The sequence below is a fragment of the Elephantulus edwardii genome, unplaced genomic scaffold (assembly GCF_000299155.1).
Source record: "Elephantulus edwardii isolate Elephantulus edwardi_28Jun2011 unplaced genomic scaffold, EleEdw1.0 scaffold00090, whole genome shotgun sequence".
Taxonomy (NCBI): domain Eukaryota; kingdom Metazoa; phylum Chordata; class Mammalia; order Macroscelidea; family Macroscelididae; genus Elephantulus; species Elephantulus edwardii.
Genome location: NW_006399840.1, coordinates 1,494,998 through 1,509,542, shown reverse-complemented (window position 1 = coordinate 1,509,542; position 14,545 = coordinate 1,494,998). Strand labels below are relative to the sequence as shown.

At 50.3% G+C, this 14,545-nt stretch overlaps 1 protein-coding gene across 1 annotated transcript in view; it reads right to left on the bottom strand.

Moving 5' to 3' along the window:
- Positions 1 to 300: 300 nt before the first annotated feature.
- LMOD1 (leiomodin 1 (smooth muscle)) overlaps positions 301 to 14,545 on the bottom strand; it is a 57,593-nt gene continuing 43,348 nt past the window's right edge. Inside the window, exons 2-3 of the mRNA XM_006890542.1 lie at positions 1,519 to 3,042; positions 301 to 327 (exon numbers count right to left, since the gene is read on the bottom strand). Coding sequence (XP_006890604.1) covers positions 301 to 327; positions 1,519 to 3,042 — 1,551 coding nt within the window. The remainder of the gene's footprint in view (positions 328 to 1,518; positions 3,043 to 14,545) is intronic.

The following is a 14,545-nucleotide window of genomic DNA, read 5'->3' as shown; positions in this document are numbered from 1 at the left end:
CTTTGCTGGATCTCTCCGTCCACGGCTTGCCAGCGACCTGGGCCCAGGACAGGGCCATCTTCTCAGTGACGTGTCAACAGGACCCTTCTTGTCCAGAAACCTCAGCTCCAAGTAAAAGAAAATTTGGGGAGAGCCTCAGAGACAAGAAAAGGAAAGTGAGAAGGGATAAGGCCTCCTTCTTGAGCATGGCCCAGGCCTCAAGCTCTCCCGTGGAGGACAAAGAACATCCACAACAGGTCAACAGGTCGGGTGGGAGTGGGCGGGCGGGGTCTGTGTAGCCCTGGGAGGTGAGGCCAGGTCTTACTGAAGCAATTTAGGCACTTCCACCTGTAGGAACAAAGCAGAGACGGGTTAGGAAAGGGACCTTGGCAGGGGTCTCTGGAATGCATCTCCCCTACTTTCTTTCTGAGAGGATTATATTCCCGATACCTTGATATTGGGGAGCTCTGGTGGCCTAGTGGGCTGTGGTTCGAATCCACCAGCTGCTATGTGGGAGGATGGACAATCAATTCCTGTGTGATTAACTGCCTCTGAAAACCTGCTGGAGGGTTAGCTATGAGTCAGGCCCAACTCGATGACATATAATATCACTATTTTCATATGACTGCAGAGTTCATAAATGAGGTGCTAACACAGATGGATTATTATTGTTTTTCTGTAAAAATTGGATAGCATCAAATGACCACTGGCATTACAATTGGGATGGTAATCTCTCCTGGAATCTAGTCCCAGATTGTGCTGTGGAGTTAGGGTTGGCTGCCTCCTCCCAGTCAGATGGGCATGTGGGCATGGCTTTGTGTCCTAGACAGGGGTTGCTAGGAAGTAGCTTATGAGCTCACGACACTCGTTAGTCAAAGTCAGTCAGTCATTGCTGTCGGGCTAGAACCCACTCCTAGCTGACTCTTCAGTGGGTTTCTGAAGGCTGTAAATCTCAGAGAAGGAGATTGCCCATCTTTGTCCCAAAGAGGTGCTGACATGGATTCTAATGGCTAGAGAGGCATGGCCTTTTGTCTGGCAGTGCAGCTCTCTACAGACCTGGTACTGTGTACCATTTACACCACCCGAGCTCCAAAGATGCAAAGGGAGGGCTCTCCAAAGGCGTAAAGCTCCCAGAGTTCTTTGGGATAAATGGACTTGGCTGATCTGTGTAAAACAAAGGCCATAGTGCGGAAGAAGAGACTTTAAAAGAAAGACTGGAGGCAGAATTGCTGAAGGACGATGGCCTTCTCCATCTCTGGACAGTTTTAACTGCAGGATGGGGGGTGGGAGGTGTAGTGAGAAGTGTGAAGTGAGATGCTGAAGGAAGCTCCTTGAAGGAGGGATGGAGTCTCAGCTCAAAAGGAGATGTAAGGACTCCTGCCTGGAAACAGGGGGCTGGATGAGATGATCTGAAGTCCCCTGGCATCTGGGAGTCTGTCGAACTCCCTGTGCAGCCTTCCTTCCTCTTGGCAGCCCTGTCTTCTCCTCCAAGCCCCCACCCAGCCGTAGCCCCGTTGGCCCATGCCCACAGCTACTTACCTTCTTGAGCTGCTTGAGGTTGCTGGAGCGGATGGCGGCCAGTAGCTGGTCGCGTGAGTTCTTCTCCTGGGCAGGGAGGACTTTGTCTCCCATCTTCCTCTGGGTAGCTGGTGAGAGTGAGTTCTTCAGATTCTCCATGATCAGGGGTGGGGCCAGAGGAGGTGGCGGCGGCGGTGGGGCCGCTGGAGCACCCCCTTTCTTGGGTGAGTTCTTTGGTGAGGGCTTGGGAGAGGGCTGGGGTGACGGCTTAGGGGAGCCCTTGGCCAGGGCGCCCACCTTGGGCACCTCCAGCCGATCCTTTTTCTCTCCACTGGCCTCCTGGGCCTGCCTCTGCTCCTGCAGCCGCTTCTGCCGCTGCTTGTCCATGTTGCGGCTGAGCAAGTTGGTGACGGTCATCCGGGGCCCGGCCAGCTCGAAGTGGTAGCCCAGCTTGAGCAGCGTGGTGTTCTCCTTGAGCAGCTTGGCGATCTCCATCTCCGTCTTCCCGCCGCAGATGTGCCGCTGGTTGTGGAAGCGGAGCTCGGTGAGCGTGCTGTTCTGCAGCAGGGCCCGGAAGATGGCCAGGATGCCTTTGCCCGTGATGTGGTTGGAGTCCAGGTTGAGGCTGGTGATGGTCTTGTTGGCTTTCAGCATGATGGCGATGGCGAAGGCCACGTGGTCATCGGCGCGAGTGTTGGCCAGCGCGAACACCTTTACCACCGTGTTGAACTCGAGCGCCTCGGTGAAGCGCACCAGGATCTCGTTGGTGATGCAGTCCGAGTTGTTGACATTCACTTCTATCATCTCCGGGTCGTTGTTCTTCACTTTCTCCAGCGGCTCATCAAATATGCTGGGGGCAGCCTCCTCCTCCACCTTGGCGGTGCCTTCCGCACGCTTGGCGGTGCCTTCGGCAGGCTTGGCGGGGCTGCCTTTCTCAGAACTGCTTCCCTCCGGGGCCTTGGCCTTGCTCTCGCTCGGGGACTCGCTCTTCTTGACCTTCTCCTCCTCTTTTTTGGTGTCTGTGGCCCCACTGCCTCTCTTGGCCTTCTCATCCTCCCTCTTGAGCTCTGCGTTCCCATTTCCTCTTTTCAACTTCTCGTCCTCTTTCTTGGCATCTGTCTTCCCACTCTCGCCCTTTCCCTTCTCTTTATCCTCCTTCTTGCTTGTCTCCTTCAGCTCCTCTCCCTTCTTCTCCTTGTCTCTGCTCAAGCCTGCGTTCTGGCCACTCCCCCTCTTCTCCTCTTCCTTCTTCGTAGCCACAACCCTGTCCTCCCCTCTGACATCTTTGCCTGCCTCCTTCTTGTCCACCGCAGCTCTGACCCGGCCCTTGTCAATACCCCTGATGATCTTCTCCTCCTTGGGCTTCTCGTTGTTTTTGCCGTCCATCTCATCCTTGTCTTTAGAGAAGCTTTTCTTCAAGCCACCCCTTTTTGGCTCCTTCCCAAGGTCCGAATCCCGTCTAGGGCCCAGGGTTTTTTTGCTGGCATCTCTGCCCCTCTCCTCTCCATTCTTGGCATCAGTCTTGGTCTCCACTTGCTTGCTTTCCTAAGAATTCAGAAAAGAAAAATAAACATGAAGAGTTGGCGACAGAAGGAGAGTATGCATATGAGGGCGAGGGTGCAGGAGCATTTCTAGAACGGCCTTTGTGCCCCTGAAGGACAGTCTGGGTTTGGGAGAGTGGCAGGGATGTACCTAATGAAGACAGCATAATAGGGGGTCAGCTTCCAGAGCCAGACTCCAAGCCTCAGATCTGTGGGGCTAAAATGAACATCGGAGGAGGCGTGGCAGTTACTTCCCTAGAAGATTCTTGGGTCCAGAACTGCAATCTCTGTCAGGGGTGATTTAGATACAATCCTAGTAGAAGTGCCTTGCTGAGCCACACTGGAGTTGGAGGCAAAAGAGGAAATCAGTAATACCGATTCTGTCCTTATTTAAGCTTTTGATACTTTATCTCTTATGGAATTTTTACTGCCTTTGATTTTTTTGTTTTCTTTTTAAATTTTTTAATTATTATTATTAATTTTAATGAAAATTTACAGAGACTTTGGATTTCCATTCATTCATTGTTACACTTTTCTCCCTGCTCACTCCTCCCCACCCCCAGTTCACTCTTGTCTTTGAAAAGTAAAAGAAAAATTCTTTCATTGGTTTACAATCCCTCCCCCCAGGTCCACTCCACTGTGTAGCCTTCATTCTGGACTCCTGTCATGACTATAATACCTAATCACATATCCCTTGTAAACAGTTCTCTCCCTCATCTGTTTAAATGCAATATCCATTATTTATCCCATCTTTTTCAGTCTTCCCCCAACCCCGAGGTCAGTCCTGTTTTACACAGTGGCACCATGCAGTATATGTCCATGTGTGACTGAGATTGCCTTTGATTTTTATAAAATATCTCTTTAAAAAAAACCCAAACCCCTCCTTGCCATCAAGGTGGAAGACTCATAGCTGACCCTCCAGCGGGAAGCTGTAAATCACACAGGAGGAGATTGCTCATCTTTCTCCCGCAGAGAAGGTGGTGGCTGTTTGATTCAAACTATCAGCCTTTGGATTAGCAGCCCAACTCCTTACCCACTAGGCTACCAAATACAGCAATGACATATTAGTTACTGTGACGACTTAAGTTTTTGGTGCCCTCGTACATTTTCACTTGAGGCAGGTGCCTTCAGCGGTTAACCAGATACTAGATTTTGTAGCTTAATAAATTGTTGAAAAAAAAAACCCTCTCAAACTATTGACAAGACCAACATAGAGTTGTTAACATTTTATTTTACCAATCAGGGTATTTATGGATTCTTCCTACCACTACCAGGGGTAGTGGGGTTCAGTGGTAGAACCCATTCCATGAGGGAGTCTGGGGTTTAATTTCTAGCTAATGCACCTCAAATGCAGCTGCTACCTCGTTGTCAGGGAAGGTTTATGTGCCACCAATATGCTGACCAAGTTCTAGTGGAGGTTCCAGGTAAGACAAACCAGGAAGAAAGGGCTGGCTATCTGCTTTCAAAGGTCAATCAATGGATACCGTATGGATCACAATGGTTGTGAGGATGATGAGGACCAGCAGCATCTTATCCTACTGTGAATGGGGTCACTGTTCCCGGTTGACTTCAGGACAGCCAGTGACAACCAAACTAAGCCAAGGAAGAAGTCAGGAGACATCACAGAATAAAGGACACACCCTTACATCCAATGTGAAGTCATTACAGACGCCTTATTTTTCCCTGGTAAAAGCTTTACATCTCTCTGGGGGAAGCCCTGGAGACCCCTGGACCAGCTAACTCCTGGAGGACTCAGATTCAGGACCTACGATTCTGCAGCTCTGTGCTGTCCACACAGATCTGAGCAGTTGTTCAGAGCGGCTGTGGGCGGGGTCAGGGGAGCAGCACAGATGCAGCCTCTTCATAGGGCCCCAGCTCACGCTCCACAGTTAACTAAACCTGAGGCCTTGCTGAGAACTCCCGTCAGAAGAGCAGGTCTGGCACGGGAGTGGCAGGGTCCTCTGAGATTAGATGTTAGATTTATCTGTCCAACTGGACAAGGATCTCAGAGCGAGTAGGGCCTCAGGGGATGCTGGCATATCCTCTCCTGCAAGACTTTCAATAGGAAGAGATGACAGCTCACGTGTTGGAGGATTTTCTGTCTTTTAAGAGCGCCCAGCTCAGTGGTGGAAAGAAGGGTAAGAGGTAAAGGAGAGCAGCTTTCTATATCCCTCGCTGGGCCCTATATCTCTCTCCTGCCCTGCATACCCCTCCACCTCCATGAGGGAATGGGGAGTAAAGCTGGTCCTATGGAAACAGTTTGTACCTTCATTACAAACTCATGCCTTTGGGGACTAGACCCTGGGTTTATTTAGCAGTGCAAGTCCTTGGCTTCTTGGCTAGAATCACAGCATATAGCCAAGAGACACAAGGCCTGGTGAGACAGGGCCTTGGAATGTGCTCCTTCCCTCCTCCTAAACCCGGGGTCCTGAGCCCCAACTCCAGCCCTGGGGACTCAACGGAGTGCTGAAGTCCCCTCGTGAGGGTTGGCTGCCAGGGAACTGGGCATGACCCTCAGAGCTGGAGGTAAAGTTGAGCTCAACTCAATGTTTTCAGAGGCTGTAAATCACATGGGAGGAGATTGCTCTTCTATCTCCAGTGAAGCAGCTAGTGAATTCGAACAGCTTGTCTCTAGGTTGGCAGTACATTTCTTACCCACGAGGCCACCAGAAGCCAAAGTGGAGGTAACCAGTCCTGTTCCTTCCTTTGGAAGGAAAATGACAAGAGCAATGTGCAAATAGACTGTAGAAAGGAAATGTAAACTGTAATGGCTCAGTCCTTTTGCTGTTGTCAGTTGTCATTAAGGGGACTCTCAAACTTATGGGGACCCCATGCCCAACAGGATGAAACTTTTGTGAAAACCAGAGAGCTTTCACTGGCTGGTTGTCAGAAGGAGGCTACTAAACCTTTCTTCCCAATTCATCTTAGTCTTTCTGGAAGCTCTACTGAAGCTTGTTCGGCATCACAGCAACATACAAACTTCTGCTGACAAAGAGCACTGTCCAGGAATCAAACCAGGGTCTCCTGAACTCTACACTTGGCAAGAATTCTACCACTGAGCCACCAGTGTCCTCTTACCCACTTGCTGTTGAGTTGATCCTGACTCGTGATGACCCTGGGTGTGTCGGGTCAACAGCTAAGTGGTCAGAACTTAGTGTCAGTAGCTAAGTTTTGGGATGTAGATCACCAGATCTTTTTTCTGAGGTGCCTCTGGAGAGCTTGAACTGAAAGTCTTTCCATTAATAACTGAGGGCATTAACCATGTGTACACTTCACCCCTTCAGCGCACTCTTATGATTGGCTCATACTTTGACTAAGGAATTCTCTCCTCCATTCCCCAAGTTAAGTGGTTTCCTCACAAGCTCTTTCTACTCTAGAAATCTAGAGGTGAGAGCTGGACAGAACCACCTTATCGGTGCCTAGCCTATCCTTACCCCGAACATGCAAATTTCAGGGTTTCTCACAGCTCCACTGTGCCCTGCCCAGAACTCTCCGTGGAATTCTCTTTTGTTTCTAAGCCTCGGTTTGAGGGAAATTGAGGATCCAGTGAGATTATAACCAACCTCACACAGCAAGTTCAGGAAGTTCAATTTCTGGTATGTCTCACCATTGCCCATCACATCCCTGTAACTTTGTCTGATTTTCCCACTGTCCCATATCCTTCCGGGCACTGGGTCTCCCACCTCACCTCCTCCCAGCCCAGTCCAACCAGCTGTTTTACATGTGGGATTCCAAGTCAGAACCTCAACCCTCCCCACCCCCACAAACCACTGTGTTTCCCCATATTTTAACCCTCTCTCTGCCTTGACACTAGGTCCCTTGTCTTCATTCAGGACTCCTCCCACTCATTCCTGGGCACTCCCCTACCCTGAGGTCCGAGTTGGTTTGGTTCTGTCCTGTGTCTGTCCTTGAGGAGAGGTGCCAACCCTTTAAAAAGAACCTAATGAAAAACAGGCTGGGGGTGGGGGAAAGGACTGATTAATCACCAGTTTCCTCCAAATAGCCAGGAATGAGTGGGGCTGGGGCTTGCTGGGGCTCGTGAGGCTGGAGAGCTCAGACGTTGCCTTAAAAGGAGAAGGAGCCCAGAGTTCTCCCAGGGCTGGGATTTCTGTTGAGCCCATCTCCTCGGCACACAGCAGAGCTGCCTCCTTCGTGCTTATCTGAAAGGGAGTCCCGGCCAACTACTTTCTGCATCTAGAACGGCTAGTGCGTCCTGCTAACCTCTGGGGGTTATTTTGGCCCGAGTTCCTGTCTCTAGACCTCACTCTACCCTTCTGTCCCTATTAGCAAGAGCTATTTAAGTTAGACATAACCTGGAGCTTCTGCATAGCAAGAGGCGTTTAGGTTAAACATAACACAGAACTTCCATGGGGCCACTGTCTGCAAGGCCTAGGGTTGAGAAAGTTAAGCAGTAATAATGTTTTTCCCTTGGGATAGGCTTTAGGATTAAGGACTGAAAACGAGCTGGCTCAAGAAGCCTGCATGAGAAGCAAAGCAATGACAATTCACAGTTGTTGAGTGGTGAGAACTGCTCACAGCTGACATTGGGTTTCTGAGGCTGTAAATCTTAGCAGGAGACGACTGCTTGTTTTTCTTCCTTGGAGCCACTGGTGGGTTCGAACCACCAGAGAGCCACAGACCTTTGGTTAGCAGCACACACACTATGGGCGATGGCTCCAGAGCAGGAGTCAGGAGCCAGGAAAGGGCGACTCCCAGAGACTCTACCCACCTGTAACATATTGAGGGAACCTAACTGACTCGGGCGCAAGGAGACCAGGCATGACAGCAGAAGTAGGATCCAAGTTAAAAACCCTTGAACTGGCTCAAACGGGCAGAACACAATGTTGCCTCCTTTCCTAGGACCTCCTGATACTATTGCTGGGAAATCTGATTTGACTAAATAGAGCTAAGAACGTCTCACCAACACCTTTGCCAAAAGAAGGGAGGAGATGGAATGGTTTGTCTATGCAAAAGTCCTTTAAAAATGAGAACTTGCTGAGGACGAGGGCTATACCTCTGTATGCTGAGAGAAGCCCTGACCTACGCATGCCTGAGGGCTCCTAGACCAGCCTGAGCTCACCTCTTTCCACAGACCAGCACCTTTGAAGGCCTTGCTATAGACTGACCTTCTCTGCAGAGCAATCCTAGCCTCAGGCAGGGCAGTAGGAGAGTAGTCTGTGAGGGTAGCCTTAAGACAAGCTTTGGGAGTGTTCCCTTTCCTGGAAAGAGTCTGAGAAAGGAAGGGCAGGGCTGACTGGCAACAACCACAGCAGCCCTTCTGTGTGACACCATTGCACAAATTCAGAAGCTTTAGTTCCTTCCCAAAGCAAAAGCCAGGAGGGCTAGTCACATGGCTTTATTCAGTCTCTTGGGGTGTCCCCGGGGCTGCCTAAAGAGGCCCCTGGAGGCTTTGTCTGCAGGCTCCCAGCTGGAGGCAGGCACTCTGGGTCCCCAGCCTGCACATGGAAGAACCCTCCTCCCTGGCCTTGAGGTGTCTATGATCCAGAGCTTATTAGATAGCATTTTGCATTGTTGTTTCTCAGGCATCATGGTTCTCTATACTGGAAGTGCACCATGGAAATCCGTGGCATCTCTCAAGTGCCCCAACCCCTCACCACCTTGGCTTCCTGGTCCTGCCATTCTGGCTGCCACTGGCCTTCTGAGAGCAGTTTTCTGACACAGCTGGTGTCCAGGGCAGGAAGCAAGGCTGACGGCTGGTGGGCACCAAGGATGTTTACTCCATCTCCTGCTTCCAATTCTATAGTTTTCCATCAAGAAGGACAAGTCTAGCGTCTCCAGATGGGATGTTGAAATGAGTTCCGTTATCCTGGGGCTGGTAGTCCTGGAGGTGTCTGTAACAGCTACTTCCCTTGGCAAATGCAGGGAAGCTTTGCTTAGTCCAGTCCATCAGGCAGAGCTTCAGATCTTTAACAACTGATAATACCTTTAGAAAGCTACCAGTTCTCTCCAGGGTCGTTCTTCAGGATTGGAGACACCTAGGATTTTTCTGAAAAAATTCTGACCTCGGGGCCTTGTGCAAATCTCAGTCCTGCCATCAATTAGCTGTGTGACTTTGGGCAAGTGACTTAGCCCCTCTGAACCTATTGTCTCATATGCATGATGGAACTGACTGTGCAGGGGTGCCTCATGGGCTTGTAGCAGTAGAGTCAGGACTCAAACCAAGGTTCCAACATCAAGAAGGACTTGAACAGAGACAAGCTGGGATGATGCTGGGTCCTGAGGAAATGTGTCGAAGCCACAATGGCAGGCCCTGTCCTTGTTCCTTTGCTTTCCTACTCACCTTACCACTGTTTATTATTGTTAAATGTCACTCAGTTCCTGCTATCTCATAACCTTTTGGACGACAGGAGGAAATGCGGCTCAGTCCTGCATCGTCGCCACAATCAGTCATTTCCATGTCTGAGCTCTGCGGCAGCCACTGTGTCAAACCACCTGGTTGAAGGTCTTCTTGCTGATTCTCGGTGTTACCAAGCATGATCTATCTATAGGGACTGGTCCCTCCCTATAACATCCGAAGTATGTGAGCAGGGTTCACAATCAAACTCACTGTCGTCAGGTTGCAGCTGACTTGCAGTGCCCCTCCACTGTTGTTTTTTTTTTATTGTTTTGGTTTTTCCCCCCTCCACTGGTTTTTCTAGGCTGCAAATCGCAATGGGAAGAGGCTCCCCCTTGTTCGACTTTGGAGCAGCTGGTGGCATCAAACCCCTGGAGAACTGTAAGCTCTGAGTTATCAGCACACTTGCTACCAGAATATTGATTCAAGCTCAAACTTGCTGCCGAGTTGGAACCAACTCATGACTGAGCATCCAGGGGGACTTTGGAGGCTGTGAATCACAAGGGTGGAGACCGCTCACCTTCCTCCTGCAGAGCGGCTGTGGAGAGGCCACCTTTGAGCTCGCTGCAGACCATGGCAGTAGGTCCAACTAGGTCCTTACTGTGAACTGCGGGCCTGCACTTGATAATCTCTCATGGAAATAAAGTGATCATACCCTAAACCCTGAAACTCACCTGGGAGTTGGGAGGGAACCAGGCTGCTCTGGTTCCCCCAGAGGTGACAGGGACGGAGACGGAGATGGAGATTATCTCCATTAACAGTGACATCAAGTACCAGTGACAACACTAGGAGTGTTGGGCCCTGCATGGGCCAGTCCACCTCACATCCTCCTGAGGGTCTTACTCACCCATTCATTCATGCCGCCCTTCACCAGACATGGGCAGGAGGAGACCAGCCCTGTGCTGGGGACCCAGAGTTGCACAAGGCATGGTCCTGCCCTCATAATACAGGGGTGACAGACAAAGGGGGAAGCTGACATCGAAGTGTATGGAGCAGAGGGTACTGAGACTTGATCCTTTCAGAGATGTCCCCTTGTGTAGGATAGACTTAATGCTTCATCCAGGAGCATCGCTTCAGGCTGTCACATTGTCCCAGATGAGGCCTGGCTCAGGGCAAACCCATGCGTTACAGAGTAGAACTACGATGCAGGGCTTTCCCAGCCTCAGCCTTCACGGGAGCCGATTGCCAGCTGCAGTTTTCTTCGGCAGCTCTCCTCGGTGGGTTGGAATCACGAACCTGTAGGTGAGTATCTGAGAGCAGACCATCGGTGCCACCCAGGACCCTCACAAGGTCAGGCAGCCTCTTTCTGAACTGCTCCCGCCTGGACTCCGTCCACGGATGAGGTTCCTCCACTCCTGCCTTGGCCGCAGCTCAGGGACACGGCCCCTCCCAGTGACCTCCTTTTATGGCCATCCAGTCTTGGCCCTTCCAGCTCATTCCAGGGCTATGCTCCCTGGTCCCGAGTCCTCACTCTGGCAAACACTGAGCATCTTCACCAACCCTTGCAAGAGATGTTCTAAGCTGCCTCTTTCCATTCACCCCCTTAGCTGCAGTAGAGGCCTATACGGGGACAGAGACCCCAGAGGAGAAGTTCAAAAAGAAGAGAGATGATGGTGAATGAGGATGGAGTCGGGCTATAACCTATCCCCCCGAGTTAATATGGAGCTCTGGTGGCTTCGTGATAAAGACTTGTGCTGCCAACCCAAAGGTGTGTGGTTTGAATCCACCAGCTGCTCTGTGGGAGAAAGATGGGTGGTCTCCTCCCGTGTGATTTACCACCTCTGAAAACTCACTGCAGGGTCAGCTGTAAGTCGATGACATCTCAACAGTACACAGCAACCCCACAGCTTGAGCTAATCCTCTGGAAACACATTTTCCTGTCAACAGAGTGTTAAGATCCATATGCACATGGATCCCAAGAGGGGACAGCACCCGCCTGTGGCTAGAGTATAGTCAAACCTTCTACAAAACAGGTGTACAGAATGGCGTTCTTAATGTGGAGCTGGGGCTTAATCAGATGATGCGGACGCTGCAGGACTGCTTTCCTCTGAGTTTTCTGAGATGAATGGTGACCCTGATCAAGGCTGGGAGAGTCCAGGGGTGCACGTCGGCTCTGTACGTGGCAGGTGCTCTGCAATGCCTGCCGGTGATGACAACAGTACAGCAAATCACAGCCTGGGATTAAGCACATCCTCAAACAGCCCATGTGGAGGCCGTCAGCAGTGGAGAAAGAGGGGGCTCAGAGAGACCCCCCCCATGAGGCCCCTTAAAAGCCCCAGATGGGCAGCTGTCTCGGGGCTCTCCTGCTCCAACCTGGAGCCTGGCTGGTCTATGAAGCCACATCTGATCATCCTCAGCAATGCTGGAGGCCTGTGCCCTCTCACCCCACAGATGAACTGGAGCCATTTGGACGTAGGCCTCCAACATACTTGGCTTCAGTGGGGTTATCTAGGGCACATCCTGGGGGACTCATGTACCTGGATAGCCCTGAGCTGAGAAGCCAAGGCCCAGCTAGTCACGGAGCTAAGAAAAGCCTCAGATGCCCCCTGCTGCCCTCTCCCCCACCCTGCTTGCCCAATGCCCAGTGAGCATGTGAGACCATTCCCAGGGGGCTGCCCTGGCAAGGTGGCTGTGGACGGCTAGGCCTCAGGCCTAGGAATGACACTGAGCTTTCTGATACTGCGGACCAAGCAAACTCAGGCCATCCCATCTGCCTGGAGAAGAACAGTAAAGACATTCTAAAACTGGAAAAGCTCATTTCACAATTTTAAGTCTCGGGTTTCAAAAGGGCATATTTTCAAATGGAGTCAGGGGATACAGAGGAAGTGGGAAGAGGGCTTGTTACACAGTGGGAAATGGCAATCGAAACAAAATATGTGTGAACTGTTGACTGGAATCCAAATATTCTGTGTAAACTTTCACTGAAGCCGTAATAAAAAGTTCAGTAAGTACAAAAAGGACAGGATACCCAATTCTGGTACTGGGCCACCTGAGAGATTGACCTCCTACCTGTGTTCAGCCTTTTCCCCAAAGAGCCTCCTAATAGTTTCTTAAGACTTCGCCTTTCCACCATCACAAAGCTAACCTTCGGGAAGGCTAAGTGACAGGCCAATTTATATACTTCACACGTATTTATTAACTCCTTTAATCGTCATAGTGTTACCATATATTAACCATTATTTGCCCCAATCAATAGAAAACAACCCAAAATCAAACACATAAACTCAAGAGCATACACTATGGCTTGCTGTCTCAAGGATTCCAGTTTAGGTGTTCAGATTCTGGAGTCTGAACTTTTCACCTCTTTTACATTCTCCTGCATGAGATTGGCCACAGACTAAGATACTTTTTCAGCTTAGTGTCTGGTCCAGAGAGAATTCTTCCGTTTGGCTTCCCAGCACTGAATTTAGACTAATAGCAATATTCATAGCCACCATTTATTAAGTGTTTACAAGGTGCCAGACACTGTGCTAAGTGCTTTGCACCATCATCAGATTTACTCCTGGGTACCTCCTCGGACGTGGCCAGAGCTTGGTGATGCTCCAGTCTCCGCAGGAGGAAGCCCAGGGGAGGGACAGGGCAGGAGCCAGGCTCTCCTCTGTCTGGCTGTGAGGGGGAGTCCTGGCTGTGGGGCCCACAGGCTGATTGTCCCACTGTTTCCTATGAGGATGGTAAGACGGAGAGAGCTCTTGTGACCTGCTGGGGAAGGAGTTGCACTCCCAGCCCAAAGACAGGTGGTTCGAATCACCCAGCTGCTCCTCGGGAGAAAGATGGACAGTCTCCTGCAGTGGGAGTCAGTCTCTGGAAATCCACTGCTCACCTATGAGCTGGTTCTGACTCGAGGACACAGAACAACAGCAGCAGCAGGGTAAGATGGATGGTGATGGTCATCACATCATCACAGAAGACCTGTTTCCATGGAGTCCATCCCAACTCATGACCTGCTCCACAGCGTTTCCACTGCAGGCTCTTACTCTTACTTCTGGGGTGCTCCTCCGAGGTGCATGAGGTGCAAGCTCTTAACCTTTTTGTTAATGGCAAAGTGCTTGATTATTTATACAGAAACCCTGGTGCAATAGTGCATCCTGTGTGGGGCTGCTTACTGAAAGGTCAGTGGTTCAAAACCACCAATTGTTCTGTGGGAGAAAGATGAGATTGTCAGCCTCTGTTTAGATATACAGCCCCTAGATATGGGGCATCAGGATTGATGGTAGACTCATCAACAATCTGCATTATGCAGATGACACAACCCTGCTTGCTGAAACTGAGGAGAACCTGAAGCACTTGCTGCAGAGAAGGTCAAGGAATACAGCATTCAATATGGATTGAAGCTCAATATTAAGAAAAGATTCTGACCACTGGGCCAATTGGCAGCATCATAATGGATGGTGAAGAGATTGGATTGTTAACAGTTTTATTTTCTTGGATCCACAATCAAGACTTTTGGTACCAGTAACCAGGAAATCAAGAGACAAATTGCATTGGGAAAGTCAGCTGTCAGGGACATCTCTAGAGTACTAAAGAGCAGTGATGTCAGGCTGGAGACTAAGGTGCACCTGATCCAGGCCATAATCTTCGCAATTGTGTGCTACGTGTCAGAGAGCTGGACAATGACTAGGGGTGATAGAAAGAGAATTGATGCCTTTGAGCTGTGATGCTGGAGAAGAGTATTGAATATGCCATGGACTGCTAGAAGATCAAACAGGTTCGTCCTGGAGAGGATGAAACTGGGCTGCTCCTTGGAGGCAAGGATTCTGAAGGATTCTGACATACTTTGGGCATGTTGCAAAGAGGGACCAGTCCTTAAAGAGGGACATCATGCTTGGGAGGGTTAAGGGATAGCACAGGAGAGGAAGACCCTAGATGAGATGGATTGACTCAGTGACTGGGGTAATGGGGTAGGTGTGTTAGAGACAGTAAGGTTGGCACAGGATAGAGCAGGGTTTAGGGCTCTTGTACATAGGGTCACTATGAGTCACAAGTGACTCCACGGCACATAACAACAACAGTGAGCTCTGGTGACAAGAAGCTGAGCTGGAATCCCAAAGATGAGGTTCGAATCTACCAGATGCTCTGCTGGAGAAGGAGGGGCAATCTCCTTCTGTACCAGTTGGATCCAATTCGATGGTACATACAGACAAAATAATAAAAT